This window comes from Cydia amplana, chromosome Z (genome assembly GCF_948474715.1).
Source record: "Cydia amplana chromosome Z, ilCydAmpl1.1, whole genome shotgun sequence".
In the NCBI taxonomy this organism is placed as follows: Eukaryota; Metazoa; Arthropoda; class Insecta; order Lepidoptera; family Tortricidae; genus Cydia; species Cydia amplana.
In genome coordinates this window covers 37,277,339-37,303,207 of record NC_086096.1, presented here as the reverse complement: position 1 = coordinate 37,303,207, position 25,869 = coordinate 37,277,339, and the positions used below count along the sequence as shown (strand labels likewise).

Below are 25,869 nucleotides of genomic sequence, written 5' to 3'. Positions count from 1 at the left end.
CGTAGAGCTTTTAAATTAGTGTATAGACATAAATAACACATAGTTAGCATCTAACTACAAGTACCCGGCACTGTACAATCACAACGACAGGCGACAGAGTCACATGCCTCCCCGCCCAGGCGGCGCAGTTGCAAAACATCGAACCTCAGAAAATTTTAAACATTTTTTAAATTTGTCGTTATTCGTATACTGTCTCAGATATAATGTTTTAGAACACATCAACTTAATGCTAGGATTCAAGTCCGATTCTAAATCTAATTGAAGTGAGACTAACATAATAATAAAAGTGGGAACTATAGCACTATCACCTTCACATCCATATTTTAAATCGCAGTAAAATTTAAATAGAAATGAATCAAGCTAAAATTTGATTTACATTTTATTAAAATCTCGCCTTATTCTGAATCCAAAATGAGATCCTTTCACCTTTCTTATGCCTCCCTATTGTTTATATTTCATATTTATTATATGGATACCGATTTCATATAATGAAAATTGGTGGCCAGTCCTTACCATGGGATTTTCATACAATGGGGTTCTATAGTTTGCCAAAGGACTGTCTCATTTCAAACATAGACGGATATAATCATACTATATTTGCCTTACACTAGTAAGGACCCAAAAGAAAAGGATGAGTATAGTTTTTTTTGTTCTTTCAGCAAATAAGAACAATTTGGTTTGACCAACTATATTTCAAAAGAGTGAATACCCCATAGAGCTGCAAACGTGGACACACAACAATCGCATACCATCACGTTTTTAAATGAGGCAAAACAATTTGTTTTAATTATAATATTTTGAGCAGTGGGCTGTGCAGGAAGTGGCAGGATAGTGCTATAGTCCCAATACGCTAATGATAATCTATTCCGCGGCGTGCGGATAGTGAACGGATTCAGGATAAATTATAGCTAAATAAAAATTGTGCTAGTATACGTTAGCACCGAGTGGAAGAGGCGGCGAGCGGTGCGCGGCTACATCATTATTATCTTCATACATTTCTTCTTCTAAACCATAGAGAAAAAAATACATAGAGTGCTCACTCCATACATCAGTTTTAGTACCAAAAAGACTATTAGCATCGAGTAGCGGAACTATCAGTACTGCTACTTGACAATAGATGTAGCACCGACCGGAAAGTCTTATCTCAACAGCATAAGACTTTCCGGTCGGTGCTACATCTATTGTCAAGTAGCAGTACTGATAGTTCCGCTACTCGATGCTAGATGTAGACACTGAAATTAATAGTCTGAGCTGATGTATGGAGTGAGCACTCTTGTCTTACTTATTTCTCTATGTTCTAAACAGTGGCTGCCATTTAAGATGATTACACCAATGTCAAAAGTGTGGTCGCAAACAAAAGCATGATGTTGCCCGGTAGTTGCTTTTATTGTGATAGCCACGATTAATTGCAGTGTTGGACAAAAATGTACATCTGACATAAATGTCGCTGTACTCCGTCATACTTTTTGTAGCAACTAAACGGTCAAATGCAATACTTATTGCGTCGTATACCTAATTAATATATGTATCTATGGTATTAATAAAGATGGCAAACCACTGTGGCGAACGGCCTTTTACGTTTTTTTTTGTTTTTCTTAATATCGTGAACCGTAACAAAATAACAAACGGGCTCCCATCATAATTGACCTCGACATAAGTAGCTGGAGCCTTTTAATTTTAGAGAAGAATTGAGTTATGAACTATGAAATTATGACATAAATAATATAATAATTACTGTGGTTTGCCACCATAGTGTTATTAGAATGTTAGCATCACACCGCTCGTCAAAACGCCATGATAATAAAATACTTCGTTTGATATTCGCAACTCCTACCTTAGCCGTACGACCAAGTTTCCAAAGAAACGATCTTTGCACAACTGACTGAGACCGAGATTGACATTGTTTCTCTTTCTTCTAAGAACAGTTCGAGAGAGGCGGTTGAAGAAGAGTCGTAGGTACAGTCACGTTCATAAACATGTCTACAAAGCAACACTTTTAAATTTTAGATCGCGAAAGATGTCCACAAACGCGCACGGTTACAGTTTAATATTAACCTTAATGCAATCCAATAAGGTTTACGATGGCGTGCTATATATTCAAAGGGTTAACCCTTGTTTGTAATACGGGCTAGGAAATGCCATGTAACAGCGTGGTACATATTTTTGTATATAAAAATTGTATACATGTTTATGGTCAAAGTCAGTTGAGCTACAGTCTGTTGAATGAACAAATCAAGTGCATCGGAGCTAATAGGCACAACCTTTACAATAATAAAATATTTAAAATTCAGCGCAACCATAACCACTAGAGTCTAAAGAACGACACAATAGTGTTTATATGTTTGGTTTTAGTTATATACCCCGCCCGCGGCACAACATAATCAATGCATGAAAAAAATACTATTTGTCATTATTTTTAACTAAACTAAACAAAAACCTGAATGTAAATCAAGTTTTAAAACGAGCCTGCTCGATCTGTCTGATTATGGAACTGAAATGCATTGACATTTTTGCCCATATATTGAATGTCATTTTATATTGCAAATGTTTTATCATATTGTTACATTGCAAATACTCTAGTGAATACGGTGCGCTTTAAAATTGCACACAAATAGAAGACACGGCGTGCGGTGGAGCAATCGGACATATCGTATGAATAAGGTAACCGTATGGATAGGGTAAACCCTATTTAAATCGTATGTTATATATTAATCGTTGAAAATAACTTTAGCTTGAAACATTTTCATAAATAGTATATTACAGTATCTGTTGAAAAATATGAAACAATTTTGTAAAAAAAAAAACATTTCAAACATAATCTTTGATGTACGGTATTGGTACTTCTAAAAGTATAGTCAGTCCCACTGCTCCGCCGCTACGCCGAATCAGCACAAATTATCCAAACACTTATCACTATAAGATAGCTTACATCTACATATCGTATCATATCCACCGTACAGAAAGACAAAATTAAACGACCCCATCCGTAGTGATCACTACTAATACTGCCAAATAATAACTTTCAATAATTTCCGATTTCACTGGTCGAAATAAAAAAATAATACCATAATAAAGGACTATTCGTGGCACTTCCGTTTTTCTAATTTGACAATTGTCATCTGACAATTTGTAAGTTGTCAAGTAATTGTCAGTTGTCAAGTTATTTAAATATAATTGTTTAAATCAAGGTGAAGTACATTTTAAATTGTGGTGTTTTAACAGTATCAAACCTCTTTATAGTAATAGTGGATTTACAATGAGCACATGTATAAATAAATACAATACACATATTTAAGCTGCAATAATAATCATCACTTTAGTATACGTGCCCCGAGTTAGCTACATATTTACTAATTATAATGACGTGTCATATTTTGACCAGTCTCTAAACGATCAGTAGTGATATTGTTTCTGCAAACGTTTTCAGAATAACCGTTAACAGCGTGATACGACTAGTCGCAGAGTCGCCTGTTTCACCTCTCTTACAATTGTCAACTGACACTGACAATTTTAAGTACATTTCGGTCGATAAATAATGACGGTATCTACCTTCAATACTTTCTTCTTGGACAAGCAATGTACGGCGAATTGTCATTGTCAGATGACAATTGTCATGTTGTTCAACAGGGCGCTTTCGAGCACGGAAGTGCCACTTAAGGACGGCCTGTGCATGAAAGTCCACGCAACAACCATTTACAGTACAATTGAGGTACAAATACGTTTTTTAAGTACTTTTTGCGTCCGAAACTGAATAAATAAACACTGTCGGATCGAACGTGAGACAAGGTGAAATTACATGTCTTTCCAAAAATAGCACGCTACATGTGAGTTTGTAAGTATTATAAGTTACAGTATACAATGTACTATGCTAGGGCTTCAGAGCCGTTAGGGACCTAGAGTAGAGTTACGTAAATGGCAATTCAGTGGAAGCTGCGCAAGTGAATAATATCCGGAGCCTGAAAAATAAACAATGTGTCATTAATATCTTGACAGATGAATTAAATAACAATTTTGTTAAATATTAAATAAAGTTTTAAATAAACTATTTAGGCGACATAGGTTTTAAAGAAAGGAATGTCTCGTGGTATACCATCACAAAGAACCAGAACCGTTATATTCGTAATAACCTGACTTCTGCTTACACAGAGACAGAGTCTGGTACATTACTTATTGCTGTGCAGTTGAATTTGATTTCACAGGCTGTATTTATATAGAACTTATCTGTATACTTTTACGTTTCGATAATGAATGTAGGAAGCCTGCGGCTGATTGTAACCGGGTGTGGGCAACGAGCAGCCTAGGGCCTAGCCAAGGTGACAATCTTAATCTTAAATAAGTTACAGAAATAGCAAAGAGAATTTGAAATAGAGGCGGATTGTCAAAGTAAATTATGAAGCCACAGTAAATTCACTGCCATCTTTTGACAAAAGATTAAAACTGTTAGAACGCCATTTGACTTTGACCCTTATTCTTTCACTGATATGTGTTAATTTGTTAAATATTGAAATTAACGCCATCTACCCAAGAGTAGGCCAAAGGTAAGGTGCAATCTTTTCGAGCGACAGTAACTCTCTATTCACTCTATTCTCTTTGGAAATCGTAACGTGACCTCTCGTAGTATAATTTTTCATTTCGTTGCCCTTTGTCGAGGTAAGTTTGTCATCTTGGCTAGGCGCCTGTGTGTACCACATGTGATAGCACAGACTACATATATACAGACGCTGCTATCCCATACATTCAAATGTGACCGCCTAAAAGCGCACCATTACCAGATGGCGTCACTGAAAAAGCACTGTTGCCTATCATGGATACAAGATGGCGCTGTGTCACATCCAAATCATAGAATTCCTAACGACATCTATACGTCTTCATTGAAAGTTAGTAGACATATGTCGTTGCCAACGATTAGAAGTAATCAACAGATGTCGCTTTATAGCGTATTGAATAAATCATGAATCTAGTTTAAAACTGGATCAAGCATGAGGGGTGGAAGGAAATGACCGAACAGGATAGTCTTATGTATCTTTCAGTATGAGTAAAGAGAGTTCGGGCACTTAAGGAGTACAGGGAGGGAAGGGAGAGGCAGGGTACAGAGAAATAGCGTAGCCAAACGGTATAACCATAAAGTAATTTCGGAAAACGATACTGTGGTGATGATAATCAATATATATTATAAAAGAAAGTGTACAATGTGCGTGCCGCTAAAACTCAGAAATGAACCCCGATACGATCAAGGAAGTTATAGGGTGTGGTAGCCCTCTATCTCCCGTCCATGAACAAGTTTCCCGTTTTTACCTGAAGCGTGTGCTTTTGAAGATATAAGGGCTGAAAGTTTCCCCCAGACGCAGGACCAGAAGCAGTCGTATTGTTTTTGAATTTTGAACCTTAACTTAATAGACGAAAGTTCAGAATAGATCGTGAAATATATACCTACAAAAATTTGTACCTGGTGTGGTGTCTCGGGTCTCGGAGGCTAGACATTTCTAGAACAGTCCAGAACATTCGAGAGTATTCAAGAGCATGCCACAGCATTTCAGGACATTCTGGAATGTTTTCAAATGTTCGAGAACATCCTAGATCATTGTGGAACATTCCAGAACACTTCCGAATGTTCTGGAATATTCTGAACCATTCGAAAGCCTTTGTTGTAGGGTCAGAGCGGATCTACCATTGGTAGGCGTATATAAAGCAAGATCCGTCGTGAGGTTCGAATGTTCGACAACGACCCATAATATTCTGGAATGCTGTCGAATATTCGGATATAGCCTAGAATCCAGGATCCCAGATCATTGTGGAACGTTCCAGAACAGACTGAAATGTTGTGGATAGTTCTAGAACATTGTGGACTATTTTGTATTTCCATGAAGAAGATTCCTGTGTTTACCTGAAGGACGGTGCTTTATAAGGGCAGTTCACTCGCCCTACGTTTCTAGAACGTTTCTACGTAGACGTTTCTAGAACAGTCCAGAGCATTCGAGAGTATTCGAGAGCATTCCACAACATTTCAGAAAATGTTGTCGAATGTTGGAGAACATCCCAGATCATTATAGAATATTCCAGAACACTCTCGAATGTTGTGGAATATGCTGTAATATTGGGGCCATTTGATTTTTTTACAACTACCACACACTCACATGTCAACTCTCTGAGCGAAGCCGGGTACCTCAGCTAGTATTTATATATTATAAGAATGCTACATAAGTCTTGCCGAAACTATTTAAACCGGCTGAAAATAAATACCTGTCATAATAATTTTGCGCATGCTACCATTGGTGCATGGCAAAAGGATTAGACATTACTACTGGCGTAAGTCCGTCTATATGCCACCATGCCACTGGTACTTGAGCGTTTCTTTATATTTTTTTAATCCAATTGCTCAAAAAGTTTAGTTTTTGTAGCTGCAAATCGTGCGTAAAGTTTGATTTTTTTACACTAGTGCTAAAAAGTAATCTGATTGATACATTTTAAATAAATGAGTATTATGCGAGACCCGCTTATAAATGACCCACCTGAACAACGCGCGATTGGGCATAAAGGAGTATTATTCGAGACCCAATAGTATTACTTGAACAACGCGCGACAGAATGAAGCTGACGTTCGTACAATACACTTTATACACTTAATATAAATGTAATTAATTAGATATATATCAATATAATGAAATAACAAAAGATTCATGTTTTTCTACATATAGCTGGTCAACCAAATCTTGTCAGTAAAATAAAGGCGCGAAATTCAAATTTTCTATGGGACGATATCCTTTCGCGCCTACATTTTTCAAATTTGCCGCCTTTTTCTACTGTCAAGATCTGGTTGACCATGTATAATTATATGTTCTGAAAATTAATTTTATTAATTTTAATAATACAATTTCTCTTCAATTGGCATAATGCTGACAACAGTGACAACAGAATCCACATTGAAAAAAATGGCAATTAAAAGTAAAACTTTTTTTATTCCCTTCCCGCCTTTTTTATTCAACATTTAAAGTGATTTATGTTTGTAAGTAATTGCCAAGAAAGCATAAGTTATTAAATAAAAATGAGTGATTCAGACGATTTTGGAGTTAATTTAACGCCACCAGATATCAAAGCAAAGGCATCCGTTGTAAGTGACAGGGCTATAACCGCGAAAATCGAATTTTGCAAATTGCGGGCATTTTTCTCTGTCACTCTAATTACGCCTGCATTGGAGTAAAAGAGAAAGATCCCCGCAATTTGCGAATTTCGGTTTTGGCGGTAGCCCCTCAGTATATTTCCGGAAAAATCGAAAGCTCGGTACTCGTGCAAAATGACATACTTCTCGCACTTATATCGAAAACTACTATTTTTTGCCATTTTTTATATTGTGATCTTTTTTGCCACTTTTGTGTTATTTGTACTCAAATTCACGAGCTCTTTCGATCCTAATGAGATAAAATACCTCAATTCATGCTCAATTCACTCTTATCGTGCCTTCTAAAAATTTACGATACAAGTTGCATTGCAATAACTATAAAAAAGTAACTGATTTGACTAGTACGAAAATACCCTATTGTAACAATACGATGCGACGTTGTCGAGTTAAACTGGACTCGCTTCGCAGTAACTCATAGCAGTTTGGCAACGTCGCGTCGTGCTTTTATTTTTAAGCAACAGATTTGTACATGATTTGTACCATCTTAGTACCTATACATACAAAGATATGTTTTCATAACGTTCCTTTTCAACTTCTCCCATGGCAAAACCCGTACCTATCAAACCTGAAATTATTATACAAAAGCATTTAATGTTTGTTTTAATAAACTTTTTCTGTTATAATTAGAATAAATATATCTAATTTTGCGTATATTGACCAGGCAGGTGTTTGTATCACTAATTATGTGACCTATAAGTATAGACAGACAACAGCGTGCACAGAAACGTCAAAAACGGCATCAAGTAATGATTATTGCTATTTTAAAATTAGTCCCCTACTTCAGGGTAATGTTATACGCCTGTTCCTTAAAAAAGCTGAGGGCCTACCGCGAACCACGTTCGACGTGTTGCCTCCCTGTCACACTTACGTACGAATTTACAAGTGCGACAGAGAGGCAACACGTCGAACGTGGTTCGCGGTAGGCCCTCAGAAATGGACACTGAGGCATAATTATCATTATTTTGGAATTTAAGTACTATATAATATTATTTGTAGTCTTTTGGAATATCATATTTTATTTGAACTAATAATATTGTATAATAATAAATCATAAAAGCTCTATTTAGGGACAAGAAAGAACTTTCAACGGCAACACTAAAAATAAACTGTCAAATAGTCAAGTCGCCACAAAGCGGCACCGCGTTTGTTGGTTGCCTTTGCTTTGTTTATACAAACTTATTAATTTCATATTATAGCTTCATTTGAACTATAGTACAAGTACGTGAATAGAATACCTAGACGTGTCTTGCTTGGTGCAGTTGCGTAGGTATGCTAAAAGGAAAGTTGGAAGACCGATGTGGCGCTTTAAAGACTGTGCTAAGCGTGACATGTGCCCAAAATGTGGGAGGTCGTGCCGCTCACGCATCGGCCTCCACAATCACCAAACCCGTTGTCTAAACAGCAATGCATAAATCGTCTGCAATAGACGAAAAGACCTGTGATGATGACGTGAATTGCCGATGTAGTAACGGAACACTACTAATGGTAAAACCTACATATTAATCTGACAGTGTCTACTGTTTGCCAATAAATGATAAAATTGATAAAAAATTAACACTTCAGGTAAGTTTGTTTTGAATACAAAGGTTAATTAAATAATTTATCACCACACCAACTGGTAAAGGCCCCCTTGATTGTTCAAATACTAATGAGAAAATTGCATTTATGATTTATCCCACATGTGGGGCAAAGTAATCAGATCTAAATTTTGAGTTTCCTTATGTTAGCTGGTAGAATTTACTTTTAAATGATGATTTTGAATTATAAATTCTTTATAATGTTCATGTGGATTTGATTTTTTTGGTATTTTATAGTTGGTATTTTCCCTGCATTGGCATGGTGATAAATTCTGTGTTTCATTAGGTGGCAATGTTTGTTTAACCCTCGTGCCTTGAATTCTCACAACGCTCAAGATTCCACTTCTCGAACCACTCGCTACGCTCATAGTTCAAATCTTCTGCTTGCCCTGGAATCAACATTAGCATGAGCGGTTAAACAACTGCTTTGCCCCCTTGCCCACTAATAACTATTGTCAAGTTTTATTTTAACCCCCCATGCTAATATTGATACCCGAGCAAGCAAAAGATTCCAAAGTATTTAGAGTTAGAGCAAGAAAGAAGAAAGGTACGTCATAATTTCAAAGATGTTTGACATTTAAAATAACACATGTACTGCGCAGGCGATCAATATCGCTGCATACTTTTCTTGGTCTAAATCTATACAATGGTTAGTGTTTGCAAACAGACTCCAATGTGAAGGCAATGTGTATTAAACTTTATTGTGATATTATTACATTTTATATATAAAAAATATGTTTCTGATTTCAGGACCCAGCCTCTAGCCACTAGAAGTTACAATGTATGCAACAAGAGAGTGAAGATGAAATAGTCAATGCATCTCTGTACAGTCGCCATCAGATATATCGGAACGGCCAAGGTGTTCACAATATCTGAACACGCACTCTAACGCCCTGACAATAGAGGCGTGTTCAGATATTTGTGAGCGCCTTGGCCGCTCCGATATATCTGATGGCGACTGTACCACAAGTAAAATATTTTGAGTGGAAGATGGTTGAGATTGATTCCTGTTTCAACGGACAGACACATGCTATGAAGATTCTCTTAAAAATAATAAAATACAATTAATAAATTCAATGTTTAACATGGTAGTGACTTTATTTTGTCTACCCACTAACAACCAATTTGTTCAATGCTGGCGGGCAATGGCGGTAAACTTAAATATTTGATGTGGTATGAAGCTAAATGTTTTGAACATAATGGCAAGCCACTAAAGTTTTAATCCTAGATTAGCCATTAAACTGTGGCTACCAGTCTGATTTGTTAATTGTTATATAAGTACAGTCAGCGTCATATAGTAGGTAGCATCCAAAGTATTCAAATAGTTCGGTACACCATATTATTTGTATGGCGTACTGAACTATTTGAATACTTTGGATGCGACCTACTATACGACGCTGACTGTACTTAATTTAAATATATATAAATTGTATATTATTTCTACAGCCTCCTAGCTAGTCAGTAGTGACAGTGACCCTGCTCTGCTATGTGCTATGAAGTAGGAGGTCCTGGGTTCAAATCCTCATAGGACATTTATTTGTTTTTTAATTGTGTGTGTATATATTAATGGTCTATATCTATTCCCATCTGTCCACACCTCTTGTATGGCGGCGGGGACAAATGGGCCACCACCATGGGACACCATATTAATACACTTTTAGGGGGATCCGAACCTAGGACTTCCAGCTTTGATATGATCATAAAATATAAGATATGTATGTATTTACATTTACACATTGTATTATTGCTCTCATACATATAGGGATATTTTTTTAAATGTCGGATGTCTCTTCTCTTTTGAGCATGAATAGAAGCAGGGGATAACTGACAGAACGGGATAGTCTTATGTATCTTTCAGTAGGAGTAGCAGCGAAAGCGCTATTATTGTTTGTCCTTGTCACAGTCTCACATCTTGTTTTATTCCCCACCGTAAATTGACCACCGTGATTGGTCGAATTCATTTGTTGCCCACCATAACAAATAAATTCGACCAATCATAGCGGCGCAATGCGACGCTATGATTGGTCGAATTTACATGTTTTGTCCCTCACGGAGGCACGCGTACACCACTTCTATAGGATGCTACCTTCTATGCTTTTGAGCAAGTTTTTGTCACCTGCCCTGCTATTCAAACTACTCAAGAATTTACAATGTTTTGTTACCAAGTAGGTCGATTAGTGTAAGACTGTCCTAAAATATATGTATAGCTATATGAGGACAATTTTGTAATGCGTAAGGTTAAGTAAATTAATATACAAACAGCAACACTCCTAACTGTACATCGGTACAGTTAACACTTAACAGTGTGGCTGATGATACCATGTAGGTTTAATATATTTTAATTATTATCACGTTTCTAAGAACAATAGTACATTATTGTCGAGGTTCGGAAGTAGCTACTTGCAAGCTGAGGATTCGTTTTAAACGGACGACCTTGGGAGTCCGTTTAATTGAATCCGAAGCCAGCAAGTAGCCTTCCAGCCGAGTCATATATAGTGCTTTTCTCAAAAATGGTGCAAGAGATATTTTACAGAAGCAACGTTCTAATTTTCACAGAGAAAAGTAAAACCATTAAAAAGATTTGCTTGCCGCCTTTAAAAAAAATAGAAGTGTATTTTTCTGCTGAAAATACGCCAACGTATTTGAGACACCTAAATAGTCGCGGTACCAACATTATATTAATAATAAGTGCTGATCATCTGTTCGGCTGTTTAATGGACCTATGCCTTCATTTGATATGGCCATTTAAAGTTTTAAAAAGTTTGGAACTCGTTTAATAATGGAATTTGTATGCAACATTGCAGTCCCGAAATCGAGACAGCAATGTTTTTAACTTTTTAATTTTTAGAATGACCATAAACTACACACTTCGCGACCTATTTTTTAACCGGCAACGTCGACTTTGCCGTCCATTTTTGAGAAAAATTATATTATTTATTACTTAATAATGTTGATATGTTGTCTGTGATATGATCATAAAGTATGAGGATTTACTACAGTGACATCTATTGATAGTCTTTCTCAAACAATCGAGCTATTTAGTGTGTTACAACGGCAAGAAACTAACTGTCTAGTAATGCGATAGATGGCGCTTAGAATAGTTCATGCCATTATTTATTTATTTTTTTCTGCGTCGATTTACTATGTGTAAATGGATGTTTTAAAAGGTTTTTGTTGTAATATGCTAAATAAATTAGAACTATACATGTTAATTTAAAAATTGGCAAGATTTGAAATAACACAAATATATATTTAGGCCCAATGGTGCTCTGAGTGACATCTCTTGGATTTTTGTGGAACTAAGCGAGGCTTGTATGGGCCGATTACTCTATACTATACTTACTTTATGGTGATAGTGACCTGGGCGACTACGGCGAGAGGTCCTGGTGCATGGGGTCGTAGCCCATGGATCCGTCGTAGGAGGGCTGCGGCTGGTCGTAGCCGGGGGCGGGCAGCGAGTACCCCATGGAGTCCTGCGTGGGCGCCGGGGACATCATCGGCGTCGCCGTGCCGGACGCCGCGCCCATCGAGTACGGGGACGCGCCTGCGGCTAGGGAGAACGTCCTCATGTAGCCTCACTCCACATACAAGCCAGTGTACACATGCACACAGTGTGTAATCCAACTTCCAACAAAAAACGGCCAAGCGCGAGTCGTACACTCGCAAAAGGGGTTCCGTACCATTAGGCAAAAAAATCACGTTTGTGTTTTTGTAGGGGAGCCCCACTTAAATATTTATTTGGTTTTTAGTATTTGTTGTTATAGCGGCAACAGAAATACATCATCTGTGAAAATTTCAACAACTAGCTATCTGCACGGTTCAGTAGTAGTCTTAGTAATAGGGTCCCTTTTTTATCCTTCGGGTACGGAACCCTAAAGATGAGCGGACCTCGGGTAAAAACAAGTGACGACGCGACAGATTGTGCGCAAGTTTTCCAAGGCCCACTTGCACCATTTCACTAACCCGGGGTTAACCGGTTAAACTTGGAGTTAACATGGTTACCAGTACAATTTGACACTTGGTTAACGGTTTAATCGCTTAACCCCGGGTTTGTGGGATGGTGCAAGTGGGCCTAAGGGGGCGCCCGGGCGGACCACTGCGCGCAAGCAAATGTGTTCAAGATTTTTAATTTCGAACGAGGATTATAAATTGTTCGAAATTGGACTACTGGGTCCAACAGACACCTTATAATACTGTGCCCAAGGATTGGGACTGGACCCTTTGACCGCCAAAAATGTCAACGGACTTGTTCTTACAACTGTGATACTAAAATGACAGATTGCTTGTCCCAATTGGTCAAGCCAATCTGTATTTTTTTACTACAAAAGCAAGATGAATGATGTATTTAGTACAGAAGCCCAAAAATACGTTGACAAACATTTTTAGAAACATATTCTCTTACTTACACAACGTCATTAAAAATTAAAACTACTATCATTTAACTAAACAAATACTTCAAAATATATTTCTTTAACTCGCAAACTCAAACGCGTGTTAAAGTTATCAAGAATATGCCGCGTAATAATTACAATTTATTTTTGGGCTAACCTGTATATTAACCAATGACCTGTGCCCTCTTTATCAAAAGCTTGTAACTTGTAATACAAGTGGCAGTCCCTTTCTAACAAACGCTGTCAAAAAGTGACATCCGCTTGCAAGCTTTTGAAAAACGGGCCCCTGCAATTTTAGTTACAGAACTGTGTTAAGTTGTGGATGTGTATTACTATAGCATTTTTCAAACTCGAAGGATAGGCTGATGATGAGATGTAAATTCAATACAATTTTGCCATTTGTGTCGCTTAACTTCAAACTGGTATCGTCTTGGGTCGTCCTATTCGTTATTAGTCAAGTTCTTAAATTAGTCCTATTCTGCTTTCGTCGCGCATTCTACATTGAAAGCCACCGACGATTGTGACGAATGTAGAATGGGTGACGAAATCAGAATAGGACTAATTTAAGAACTTGATGAAAAACGAATGGGACGACCCAAGACGATACTTTCAAACTCGGGTAAATCCATGCGACCCTCTCAGCAAATATCTACCCTATTACCTTTTCTTAATACCAAAATCGCATAATCTGACAGATGGATTTACCCGAGTTTGAAGTTAAGCGACTCATTTTTAAGTTATAGATTGTATGGAGATGAAACCTATCAGCGTACCCTTCCAGTTTGAAAAATACTACAAAGTTTTAATTAAATATAGTAAAGTTGCCAGCTAAAACAAAGATATATATTCAAAATTGTCTTGAATAAAATATGTTCAATTCACATTATTTAGAAAAGCCTAAGAACAAGTATAATTCATGTTAGCTAAAACAATATGAATGAAGCTTTTTCAATATTTGGAGCATTCAAACATAGTGTATTTTACGAACGCTATTGTTGTAAATAATGCAAAGCGTATTTTTGGTGTAAGGGCTGATTTAGATGGCGCCCGAACTCGCATGCGATTTTAGTTACATTGCGGACCATTGAGGTTACATCAATTCAGCCGACCGATCAGATGACGCAATGTAAACTCGCATGCGAGTTCTCGCACCGTCTAAATGAGCCCTAACTGTCAAAGTGTACTCGTATTATGGCTTGGCTTAAAACTTACAATATCATATTATCACTCGTTTTCCTCCTCAGTAAAATCAAAAGAGTATCGTTCGTAAGGGACTTAGTGGAATGCTCCATTCCCCCAATTTCTAAATGCAGGGATACGTCAAAGACTCCTTAAAGGTTATTTTAGAAAATATATTGAGTTATAGTTTAGATATGACTGATTATTCTCGTTTACTGTAATTTGAAGTAGCCCTGCCGGGGGGCGAGCGCTCGCGCGCGGCACCGATCCAGGACAAGTCTGCGTGAAAACCATCACTTTACTATTTATATAAAAAATAACTTACAGCTACAACTTCACTTATCCTACCACTGAAGTTTAGCGAGAAGCGAGTAGGAGTAGCGACAAGAGATGATGTTCATCTTAGCTCCACCTTCACCATCCCACTAACCCTGGGTTAAGCGGTTAAACCATTAACCGTTTCGGTGCGGATGGCACGATGTCGTGTTATGAAATAATTGTTCGCCGCCACAGCCAAAAGTTTTCGAAAATGGAACACGCAACGCAACGGTTAACCCAGTGTCAAATTGGGTTAAAGGGCTAGTGCAAGTGGATTTAGTTTTCTTGCATGAGAAAATGGTCACTAGTCGCTTGGCTTTCTCGACACGCTTTCAGTCAGACACGAGGCGAGGCTAAACGTACATCTAGTTTCTGCGATCGCGCCACTTCGCGAAAAACTTACGTAGGTACTGCTCACCTGCATCGCGTATACTGATCACATTATTTGTATGGGGATTGAAAGTTTCCTAAACATTAAATGGAAATTTATTACGTTTCTGTGAAATATTCAAGAAATTTCCAAGTCTGGAATGTTTCCTCAATTTGCACATCTGTCTGTAATCACGTAGCTTCACAATGCGCTCGCAGTGCGAGAGAGATTGGGCCTCGCGAGGATACATCCGCGCGTACTAGCTCAGTGTGTGAAGCTGTGAACGTGGCTTGCCCGAGGCATTGCGGCCTCACGCTTTCGCGGGCGAGCCTGTTTTTTCAAGCTTTAGCGAAATTTTGCGAAGTGAATATGAAGGTCATACTGAGCCATTTATTATATGGGTCCTTAGAGCATTTAGTAACTGGATACGCCTTGTCTGTCATTTTCTGTACAAAACAGTCTGCCGATTTTTGCGGGGGAGGGGCACGTAAAATGTATGGCTTTTTGTACGTAACGTACAAGTAGCCATGTCAGATAGACGTCAGTCCATACAAAAGTTTGCACATTTGTGCAAGGGTTTCGACGGAGGGGTAAGCTCTTAAAGCCGACACCGGTTATCAACCCCGAAATAAAGACGTTTAATTTCCATGGAAGTCATAGTAAAAATTACTCAGTTTTGCCCTTTATTTTCACCTCGTTAAATTTAGCTATTAACGATTGAAAATACAAAGGCCGATCTGTTACGCTCAGCAGTATCCTCTAGAAGCCGCTCGTTCTATGTGGACAAGTCTATCCAGGTAATGCAAGCTAGCGGGGCGTCGCTAGATATAGACGAACGTTCAGCCTATCATGGTCGCATTTTAATCAATTGTCATGTCATGCGTCACTTTCGCACTTACATACTTGTAAGAAAGTGACAGGCATGATGACAAATGATAAAAAAGTGACCATCTTAGCCCTACTGATGGGCAGTAAAGGGGCTCACAGATTACCAGTCCGCCGGACGATATCGGCCTGTCAGTTAGAACAAAAAGTTGAAGCGCTGGTGGCCTAGCGGTAAGAGCGTGCGACTTGCAATCCGAAGGTCGCGGGTTCGAACCCCGGCTCGTACCAATGAGTTTTTCGGAAATTATGTACGAAATATCATTTGATATTTACCAGTCGCTTTTTGGTGAAGGAAAACATCGTGAGGAAACCGGACTAATCCCAATACCTAGGTCTAGGCCTAGTTTACCCTCTGGGTTGGAAGGTCAGATGGCAGTAGCTTTCGTAAAAACTAGTGCCCACGCCAATTACTGGGATTAGTTGCCAAGCGGACCCCAGGTTCCCATGAGCCGTGGCAAAATGCCGGGACAACGCGAGGAAGAAGAAGAAGAAGAAGTTAGAACAAAAAGTTGACAGCTCCAAACAACTGAGAGGCCGATATCGTCCGGCGGACAGGTAATCAGTGGGCCCCTTTAGTGAAGTGCTGTCCCTTACCGGCGGCCTTCTTGGCGGCGTACAGGTTGGCCTCCTCCTGCGCTTTGCCAATGTTCTTTTTGTAGCGGATGCGCTTGTTGCCGAACCAATTGGACACCTGCACACGTAGGAAGTTTTATTATTATAGCGAGCCTAATAGGGTATTTGAGTGTATAATAGTACATTATTGTCGAGATTCGGAAGTAGCTACTTGCAGGCTGAGGATTCGTTTTAAACGGACGACCTTGGGAGTCCGTTTAATTGAATCCGAAGCCAGCAAGTAGCCTTCCAGCCGAGTCATATATAGTGCTTTTCTCAAAAATGGTGCAAGAAATAGAAATGTTTTGCAGAAGCAACGTTCTAATTTTCACAGAAAAAAGTAAAACCATTAAAAAGATTTGCTTGCCGGCTTTAAAAAAAAAAGAAGTGTATTTTTCTGCTGAAAATACGCCAACGTATTTGAGATACCTAAATAGTCGCGGTACCAACATTATAATAATGAGTGCTGATCATCTGTTTGGCTGTTTAATGGACCTATGCCTTCATTTGATATGGCCATTTAAAATTTTAAAAACTTTGGAACTCGTTAAATAATGGAATTTGTATGCAACATTGCAGTCCCGAAATCGAGACTGCAATGTTTTTAACTTTTTATTTTTTTGAATGACCATAAACTACGCACTTCGCGACCTATTTTTTTACCGGCAACGTCGACTTTGCCGTCCATTTTTGAGAAAAATAAATTATTTTACACCATGCATGAAACAAAGCACTAGAAGGTTAATAGAGAAATGTAGACAGCAGTTATTTTTAGACACAATTTCTATATTCAAACCCGTATAAAACTGGAAGGAGTAGGGAACTAAATGATAAAATACCGGAATCATAAAGTTGGTACCTGTGAGACGGTGATGCCGCACTTGCGCGCGAGCTCCTCCTTGGCCTCCTCGCTCGGGTAGGGGTTGGAGAGGTGCGAGTAGAAGTACTCGTTGAGTATCTCGGAGGCCTGCTTGCTGAAGTTGCGCCGCTTGCGACGGGCGTCCAAGAAACTACACGAGAAAATATTATATATACAAAACTACACTTTGTAATAGTACTATTCTTTGTAATAATTTTATTAGTAATGTATGAAACTTTAGGCCAAGGCCAACTATAAAGTAGACTAATAAAAGGTTCAACATAAATGATGATCATACATCGTGGTTGTTGGTACAGGAATGATTTCGTGTATTTATAACTTTGTTTATTGTAAAATAATTACCAAACTATGAAATAAAAATAGATAGTAAGCTCCAAATGTGTTTAGAAATGTTAAAACAGTATTGGTTTTTAACAATTTTTTGGCTAGTGCATAGTGTAAAACATTCCCGCACCAAAAACCCTAAAAGCTACCGCGAAAACCGACTTTCGCAAATTGCGGGCATTTTCCTCTGTTACGCTAATTACGCCTTCATTGGAGTAAAAGAGAAAGATCCCGCAATTTGGGAAATTCGGTTTTCGCGGTAGCCCCTCTGATGTATAATTATGATGCTGTATTTGATGGTGTACTGACCGGGAGCGCAGAATCATGACGGCCTCGCAGGTGGACTGTTTCAGCTGCATCTGGATGGAGCTGAACTTCTTGTGGATGATCTGGACCATGCGCTCGATCTCCTGCCAATACAGACAACACGGTCAATACGTTGCAACTGACGGGAGTAATCGTTTTTTTTTTTAGCATTATATCATTTATTTAGCAAATAGACCGAAAAGGAGATGGCGGGACGACTTGGACGCATTTTATCAGGATTCGCGGGAACGTACAAACGACAGAGTTGAGTGGGGGAAATGAGGGGAGGCCTTAGCCCAGTAGTGGGACACTAAATCAGGACATCGAAAAAAAACACATATAACTTGATAATGACACTTGACATCATTTCGATTTTGGTCGCACTTTAGATATTTGACAGGCAATCTTGTACATTTAGTAGATCTGCGTGTAAAAGAGGTCACTGACCTTCGGCGTGATGGGCCTCGTGCGGCTCTGCTCGCGCAGCAGGTTCATCACATGGGTGGTGAACTCGTTGCACGCGTTCTCGTACTTGTCGAGCTCCTGGTGGTAGATCTGCCGGATCTGCGCGAGCTTCGCGCGGTAATCCGAGTGCTCGATCGCGTTGTCTGCAATAGATGGGTTAGGTTAGACGTGTGTTACGTAAAATTAAGGGTTATAAACCTTTAGAAATACACTTTCGTTTGGGAAAAGATATAATAAAATAGGTCTAATGGTCTATCATCGTAATTGACTATACAATCGCTAGGCAATCAAGAATAGAGGGTCAGTGTCAGTGCTAATGTTTTATAAAATAATTCGCCAAGAGCAATAAATAAATTATCAGATGTATAGACAGAATTATGTCATCTGTGCTGTTGATCTTACAAATCTGAGTAATAACACTTTCAGTCATGATCATCCATTTATTAGTGGTTAAGACTCGAGTGCTGCATTCAGACTCATATTAATTAGGTTAGACTCGAGTTCTTTTCAACTTGTTAGAGACCGGACAGTTTTGTAGAGATTGGAGTCCTTTTTAAAGAACTTTTATTATTTTTACAAAAAAAGTAAACTCAAAATACATTTGCATTCGTCTAAATCAATCAATCAATATTTATTTCAGACCAAAATTACAGTCTATATTTGTTAGTTATGTACATAGTAAAACTTTCTATTCTAACTGCTACTACATAATTCTGTTATTAAATAAATAGCAACCAAATATTTATTTGTCATCTCCATCGCCAAGCAACAACTGTTGTGGTATTTATTGAAATTTATTTGTTTCTTACTTTATTAATAATAGTTATTTAAAAACCTCCCATCTTATAGCCGATACACACCAGTTGCGTGTGCAGCGTACGCCATCACTATTGTATATAATGTCACGTCGCTTACATCTGCGCGATTGGCGTATATTTCGTGGTTCGGCCTTTACACCTTCGAAACTGAACCTGGGCACTCCATCGCTAATTAACAACCACGGAAATGTCAAATCTAAAAATCTATAAAAGGGTGAGGGTACTTTTCACTGCTAACTTAATATTAGCACTCATTTTCGGGTTACATTGCACTTTGAAAATGATGACAAATTATTAATATCCTCAATTGCAGATTCTATAAGTTTAATAACAAATCAAAAATAAATACGTATATTAAAAAGTGCATATGAAAATTAGAAATTACTTTGCAGCTTCATAGGAAAGTCAGAACACAGGTACATAATGTGAATGAAGCATATTAGTTTAACATAAACTTAATCCATGTTGCCCACCAAATGTGTATCCTATAACCTAAATATAACGTAAAATATGTATCTATTTATATCCTCTGCCTTTCTTGTAACCCTTTGTGCAATTCCCATATTTGTCTCATCTGATCAAATGTTAACTTGACGAGTTTCTTTAAAGGGTTTGGTGATCCATTTTGCCTAATATCTTTGTTACCATTCCCATATCCTTTTATTTCAGCACTATAAAATGAATAGATTTCATACATTAAACCAGAATGTATGAAAGTGAAAGATGGTGGCTTCATTTCACATGATACAGACACTGTAATAGTAGAATTAGTACTGACCTCCTTTTTGGGCCAATAGGTAAGCATTGAGACCAAAAGGAAAAGTGCATAAGTATTCATATCAATAAAGTAAGAATCAAACATAGATAAAACATGAACTTATACTAATTGCTAGGTAGAACTAAATTAGATTAGAAAAGGTAATATGATAAGGTCTTATTTATTTGTTTTAGAGAGTTCAACCCTTGACCTATCAAATATAACATGGCCACAGCCTCTGATCAAATCTAACATACAAGTTACAATACACAAGTTACTACACTATACCAATCTTAATAATATTTGCAGATAAATAGGCTACATGACAAATTTTCATTTATGGTATCAATCAATCGGGTTTGTTTTTAGGATCAAATGTCTATATGGGACCCATTGCATTAAAGTAACACAAAAGTCAGAAATTGTAGTCAAAGGCCGACAGTCGCACTTCACTCGCGAAACGCCCTAAACAAAACGAGAAGAGAATGTGACGTCAAGGTCTCTAGGAGGCCATCTTGTAGTATGGACAAAACAAGAAAATTGCGTTTTTGTCGGTGAAATATTGCGTTTATGTATATAGTTGCTATACAATATTTTTTTGGATGAAATTTAAGGAATCGAATGGTACCCTTACTTTTATCGTTTTTGGAAGTTAAAAAAAACTTAAATTCTGAAACTTTCAGGTCCTGTATTTTTGTAATTTTTCAATATTTTATTTTAATATCCACATTATTGCGATAAATTGCTCATTTGCTATCTATTTTAATAGATTTTGTTATAAAATTCAACATGTGTCATCATCCCTATTAATGTACACTTATAAAGCCCATATAACTATCATTTTTATTAGAGAACAATTCTAACCTATGCAACCTATGTTGATTGTGAGCAAACAAATATTGTGTTACTATACCTACATGTTAATTAGTTATATTATGACATTGTTTTATTTGTAAATTTTATATTCTTTAATTTTTTCTTTCTGTTTTTAATGTTAAATTGACGATCTTTTAATGAAAGCCTTTGTTTTATCCTGTTGTGTAAAATACTGTGTCGTTTTCTTTAAGAAATAAATATATCTAATCTAATCTATAAACTTTCAATATTTTTTCATCTGCCTTTAACCCCTGCAAATTTGAACAGATTGAATTTGCCAATGTTGGTGTTCAGTTTCACATAAAGTGCATTCAGTATATATTTTATGCATTTCTAAACTACCCATTTTCCCCATTATGTCTACAAAAAATATTATTATTAAAGGCCTGTGCAGGGCTCCACCATTTTAGTGCACACGCACATGCACATCTACGCACACACGCCGGTGTGTTCTAGACTCAGCAATTCTATGTGTTTCAGACATTGTCCAAAGGCAAATGTCTTGTTGTAAGTCCATTGTAATACAAAAGTGCAAATTACCCCATTCTCCAGCCGCAGCGGAGGCGGAGGCAGCGGCGCCAGCACCGCCACCCTTCTCTGGCCCGGCAACACCCTCTGCAATCAGCATGTTGTCCAAGCGCATCAGCTGTGGGTCTGGGGGCTCCTCCTCTTGAGTGTTGCGGAGTGACAGTACTGTAGGAAAAAAATAATTGATCACACATAGAGTCATAGATAATGATCTCGAAACTGATTAGGGTCAGCAGTATCAGCGGAATATTTACTACTATTTTATTTGAAATTATAAACTGAGAACAGAAAAGTGATAAACAATATATGTAGCATGGCAATTTTGCTACTGGATTTGACTATGTCAAGCAGATAAATTATTTAAATCACTTTTCATTCAAAAATGGCTCGAGTTACTTTTATTTACAAAACATTTCCTGTTGTGGCCATGCATTACCTAATTATTGGCAAAATGGCCATGGCCTTATTTAAACAAGATAAATACAAAACAATACCTACTGGACTCTCTACCTTTAAAATTAAGTAAAATGTTACCTAAAAATACCCTTTGAAACTATGCTTGACACAGTTTAATTAGGCCAACTTGTTGTACCAAAAGTAACATGGTATTTTAGATGTATAAGGATTTCAGTGCATGTACTAACAGGCTCATAGTGGTATAATATGGAACCAGTGCTATATAGATGCCCAAATAATTATATCTGTACATGTAGACATCAATATCTGCAGCAATGCGTGTAAACCACCACGTAACACACTATAGTAATAAAAACTTGGGACAGGACAGTTAACAACAGTCATTGAACTATTCAGGTGACTGCAGCTACTGGAATTAACATTTCGTGGGCTTTTGTCCAAGTGAAGAATAAACACAACAATTGTTAAATATCGTTTTTAAACTCCAAAGACAATATTAGGGTAAAGAATAAGTTGTCAACTGACCTGTCTTCTCCTTGATCTCACACAGCACCGAGAAGAGCGCTGGCTTCATCCTGTGGCAGTTGAGCGTGTGCTTGCGGGCCTGCGCCTCATCCAAGCTCTGGTCCGTGATGTTCATGATCTGCTGCAGGATCTCCCCGATGTCCTGCTTGCGAGCCTCGCCATCCCCTGCCGCTGGCGCGCCCTCGCCCCCGGCCAACCCGTACCCTTGCGGACCCATCAGCCCGCCGCTATGCGCCATCATTCTATTCGGATCGTCCATCTCTTCACGTAAATAAACTCTATCCTTAAACACTAAATACGTATACCAATTTGTACGCTGTTAAAACGATTGCCTAATAAAAATAATTAGATAAAAAATACAACAGTCTCCCGACGGCAGAAAAGCTACAGCTTCTCAAGCAATAAAATGGCCGACTTCTTTGTGCTGTCAAATCTGAGATATGTATCCGAAAAGAAAACAAATAATTAAAACTATTCCTATCACGCTTCATCTCATTATTGTTTAAGCTGTGATTTAAAGAGTGAAAGAGATGGTTAAATAAATGTTGCCATACAGCAGACGCACAAAATTGATTTCATGGCTTGTCGCCGCGTCATAAAGCTGTTTGGATGCAGATACAATTTGCCAATATACAACAACTTTATAATTTACTCACTTTTGTTTTTATTTTGAAATTACAGTGGTTTGTATTATGGATCATTTTACTAATGAAAACATGAAAACACAAATTTCAGGACTGCTAAAGAACCGATTTAAGGTTATTGTTCACCAAAAATTTCATAGCACATGAACGCAGCGCAGCACAAATTTGACAGCTGTTGAAAAAGAATGTACCGTGAACGTGGCTTATGAATTTCGTCACTCACGTTCTTTCACCATCAGCCACCACGCGAACAAAAACCTAATTACCGGCGAACATATGTTAATAATATGTAAACGCACACAGCTCATATAAATGAGAAACTTTTCCTCCCTATTTCATAAGTGTAGTGTACTTAGGAAACTTTTGCCAGTTGTCGTAGCACCGCGCCGCCTGTCGCACCAGCTGCAGCAGTGGGGCAGCAATAAGTTCCACAGGAAGATCAAAATACCCAATCCTCTTCGTGAAATAATCATGGCTGACCCCAAGATCGAGGAGATTCTGGCACCGCTCCGCGCGAGCGTGAAAGAGCAGGGAGATTTAGTGCGTAAACTGAAAGAAGAGAAGGCTCCGGAAATCGATGTGAAGAAAGCCGTCGCTGAGCTCAAAGCGAGAAAGAAAATTTTAGAAGATAAAGAACTGGCGCTGGCGCCTAATGAAGAGTCTTTCGATCGCGCCAAGATGGAAGATCTCATCAAGAGGAGGTTCTTCTACGACCAATCTTTCGCTATCTACGGGGGCATCACTGGTCAGTTCGACTTCGGGCCGATGGGTTGCGCGCTGAAGAGCAACATGATCCAGCTGTGGAGGAAGTACTTCATCCTCCATGAGCAAATGTTGGAAGTCGACTGTTCTATTCTCACACCAGAGCCTGTACTGAAGGCTTCTGGGCATGTGGAGAGATTTGCTGATCTGATGACTAAAGATGTGAAGTCTGGGGAATGCTTCCGCTTGGACCACTTGATCAAGGCGCATTTAGAGAAGATCAAGAGTGAGAAGAACACAAAACCTGAGCTGAAAGCTGAGATTGAAGACATCCTTGTGAAGCTCGATGGCATGACTGCTGATGAGATGGCTGCACTGATGAAGAGGTTTGATATGAAGTCTCCAATCAGCGGGAATGAGCTGACACCACCAATTGAGTTTAATCTCATGTTCAATACTCAGATTGGCCCATCAGGTCTTATCAAGGGCTTCCTCAGGCCTGAAACTGCCCAAGGCATCTTTGTTAATTTCAAACGCCTCCTTGAATTCAACCAGGGCCGCCTACCATTTGCCGCAGCACAGATTGGGAACTCATTCAGAAATGAGATCTCTCCCCGCTCTGGCCTGCTCAGAGTGAGAGAATTCACCATGTGTGAGATTGAGCACTTCTGTGACTCCAAAAACCATCCCAAGTTTGAGACAGTCAAGGACACTAAGATGCTGTTGTACTCTGCCGACAACCAGGAGCAGGGGCGGCCGGCTGAAATTGTCACTATCGGAGAAGCTGTGGCCAGAGGTACAGTTAACAACGAGACCCTTGGCTACTTCATGGCCAGAATTCATTTGTATCTGTTAGCAGTAGGTATTGATGCTAACAAGCTTAGGTTTAGACAGCATATGGGCAATGAGATGGCTCACTATGCTTGTGACTGCTGGGACGCAGAATGCCTGTCCAGTTATGGCTGGATTGAGTGTGTCGGCTGTGCTGATAGATCTGCCTATGACTTGACACAACACACTAAAGCTACTGGTGTCAGATTAGCTGCTGAAAAGAAACTGCCAGCTCCTAAACAAATAGTGGTAGTAGAAGCAGTTGCTAACAAAGCAGCTATTGGCAAAGCTTTCAAGAAAGATGCTAAAGTAATCAATGACACCCTGGCAGCCATGGATAGTGCTGCTTTGGACCAACTACAGAAGGAACTGAATGCAGAAAGAGCATACAATCTCATTACACCAAATGGCGAGTTCAAGCTTACGGCCGATCTCGTCAGCGTCAAGAAGTCTGAAAAGACGGTTCATGTAGAAGAGATCATACCCAGTGTGATTGAGCCATCCTTTGGGGTTGGAAGGATTTTATATTGCTTGTTGGAGCACAATTTCAAGATGCGCGAAGGTGATGAACAGAGGACGTACTTTGCGCTGCCCCCAACCGTCGCTCCCATGAAGTGTGCAGTGCTGCCTCTGAGCGGCAACGCCGAGTTCCAACCGTTTGTTCGCGAGCTCTCTCAGGAGCTAACATCTGCAGATGTGTCCCACAAAGTGGACGATTCCTCCGGCTCGATTGGCCGCCGCTACGCGCGCACAGATGAGCTCGGCGTGCCATACGCCATCACCGTCGACTTTGACACGACGAAGGAGCCTCACACGGTGACCTTGAGAGAGCGGGACAGCATGTCGCAGGTCCGACTCCCTCTAGCCGACGTCCCGAACGCCGTTCGCAACCTGTCCAACAGCAAGATCTCGTGGGCCGATGTTGAGGGGAAATACCCTAAATTCGAGCAACAAGAGACCAAGGGAGCGGCCGCGTAGTATGAGGCATTCTGACGCAAACAGATGTTTGTCCAAGTGTCCTATGTGACGCAATCGAGGTGCACTCTCCTATAGTGTTAGCTTAAGCTTAATTGTGCATTTGTTTCAGAATTTTCACCTACATAATCATATTTTCAGTTGGAACAATCTTTGTATTTATTTTGCAGTCTACAAATAAACTTAAAATTACATCAAAGACCTGTTGCGTTACTATTTTTACTAGGTTTTTTAGCATACATAATTGTTTTACAGCTAGCAGATAAATATAACATAATTGACTCTAGGTCTATTAAGTACTATTCTATTACAT

At 38.8% G+C, this 25,869-nt stretch overlaps 2 protein-coding genes across 4 annotated transcripts; one reads left to right on the top strand and one right to left on the bottom strand.

Annotated features, from left to right (window-relative positions):
• Nucleotides 1-3,538: 3,538 nt before the first annotated feature.
• Nucleotides 3,539-22,886, bottom strand: LOC134661224 (homeobox protein extradenticle). Of its 3 annotated transcripts, XM_063517197.1 has the most exons (9): nucleotides 22,405-22,886; nucleotides 21,475-21,627; nucleotides 18,466-18,626; nucleotides 18,022-18,122; nucleotides 17,368-17,518; nucleotides 16,491-16,587; nucleotides 14,540-14,602; nucleotides 12,114-12,303; nucleotides 3,539-3,956 (listed from the first exon to the last, which is right to left on the bottom strand). In XM_063517197.1, exons 1-8 carry the CDS (start codon nucleotides 22,661-22,663, stop codon nucleotides 12,122-12,124), a joined length of 1,167 nt encoding a protein of 388 aa, XP_063373267.1. In that variant the 5' UTR covers nucleotides 22,664-22,886; the 3' UTR covers nucleotides 3,539-3,956; nucleotides 12,114-12,121. The 3 variants fall into 3 exon arrangements, with proteins under 3 accessions (XP_063373267.1, XP_063373268.1, XP_063373269.1); XM_063517198.1 differs by lacking the exon at nucleotides 14,540-14,602 and having other exon boundaries at nucleotides 22,405-22,884; XM_063517199.1 differs by lacking the exon at nucleotides 14,540-14,602 and having other exon boundaries at nucleotides 12,114-12,297; nucleotides 22,405-22,884.
• A 336-nt stretch (nucleotides 22,887-23,222) lies between these two features.
• LOC134661031 (glycine--tRNA ligase) lies at nucleotides 23,223-25,755 on the top strand. The gene has a single exon (XM_063516931.1). It carries the CDS (start codon nucleotides 23,361-23,363, stop codon nucleotides 25,557-25,559), a length of 2,199 nt encoding a protein of 732 aa, XP_063373001.1. The 5' UTR covers nucleotides 23,223-23,360; the 3' UTR covers nucleotides 25,560-25,755.
• Nucleotides 25,756-25,869: the final 114 nt, after the last annotated feature.

What these genes read in the sequence shown, in the direction of transcription:
- LOC134661031 (XM_063516931.1), top strand. Translation starts at nt 23,361, where the DNA reads ATGAGAAACTTTTCCTCCCTATTTCATAAGTGTAGTGTACTTAGGAAA.
- LOC134661224 (XM_063517197.1), bottom strand. Translation starts at nt 22,663, where the DNA reads ATGGACGATCCGAATAGAATGATGGCGCATAGCGGCGGGCTGATGGGT. An exon ending in GTCATGATTCTGCGCTCCCG is followed by an intron (nt 17,519 to 18,021) that starts GTCAGTACACCA and finishes TTTCTCGTGTAG; the next exon opens with TTTCTTGGACGCCCGTCGCA. An exon ending in CAGGGCTACTTCAAATTACA is followed by an intron (nt 12,304 to 14,539) that starts GTAAACGAGAAT and finishes CGTTCTCCCTAG; the next exon opens with CCGCAGGCGCGTCCCCGTAC.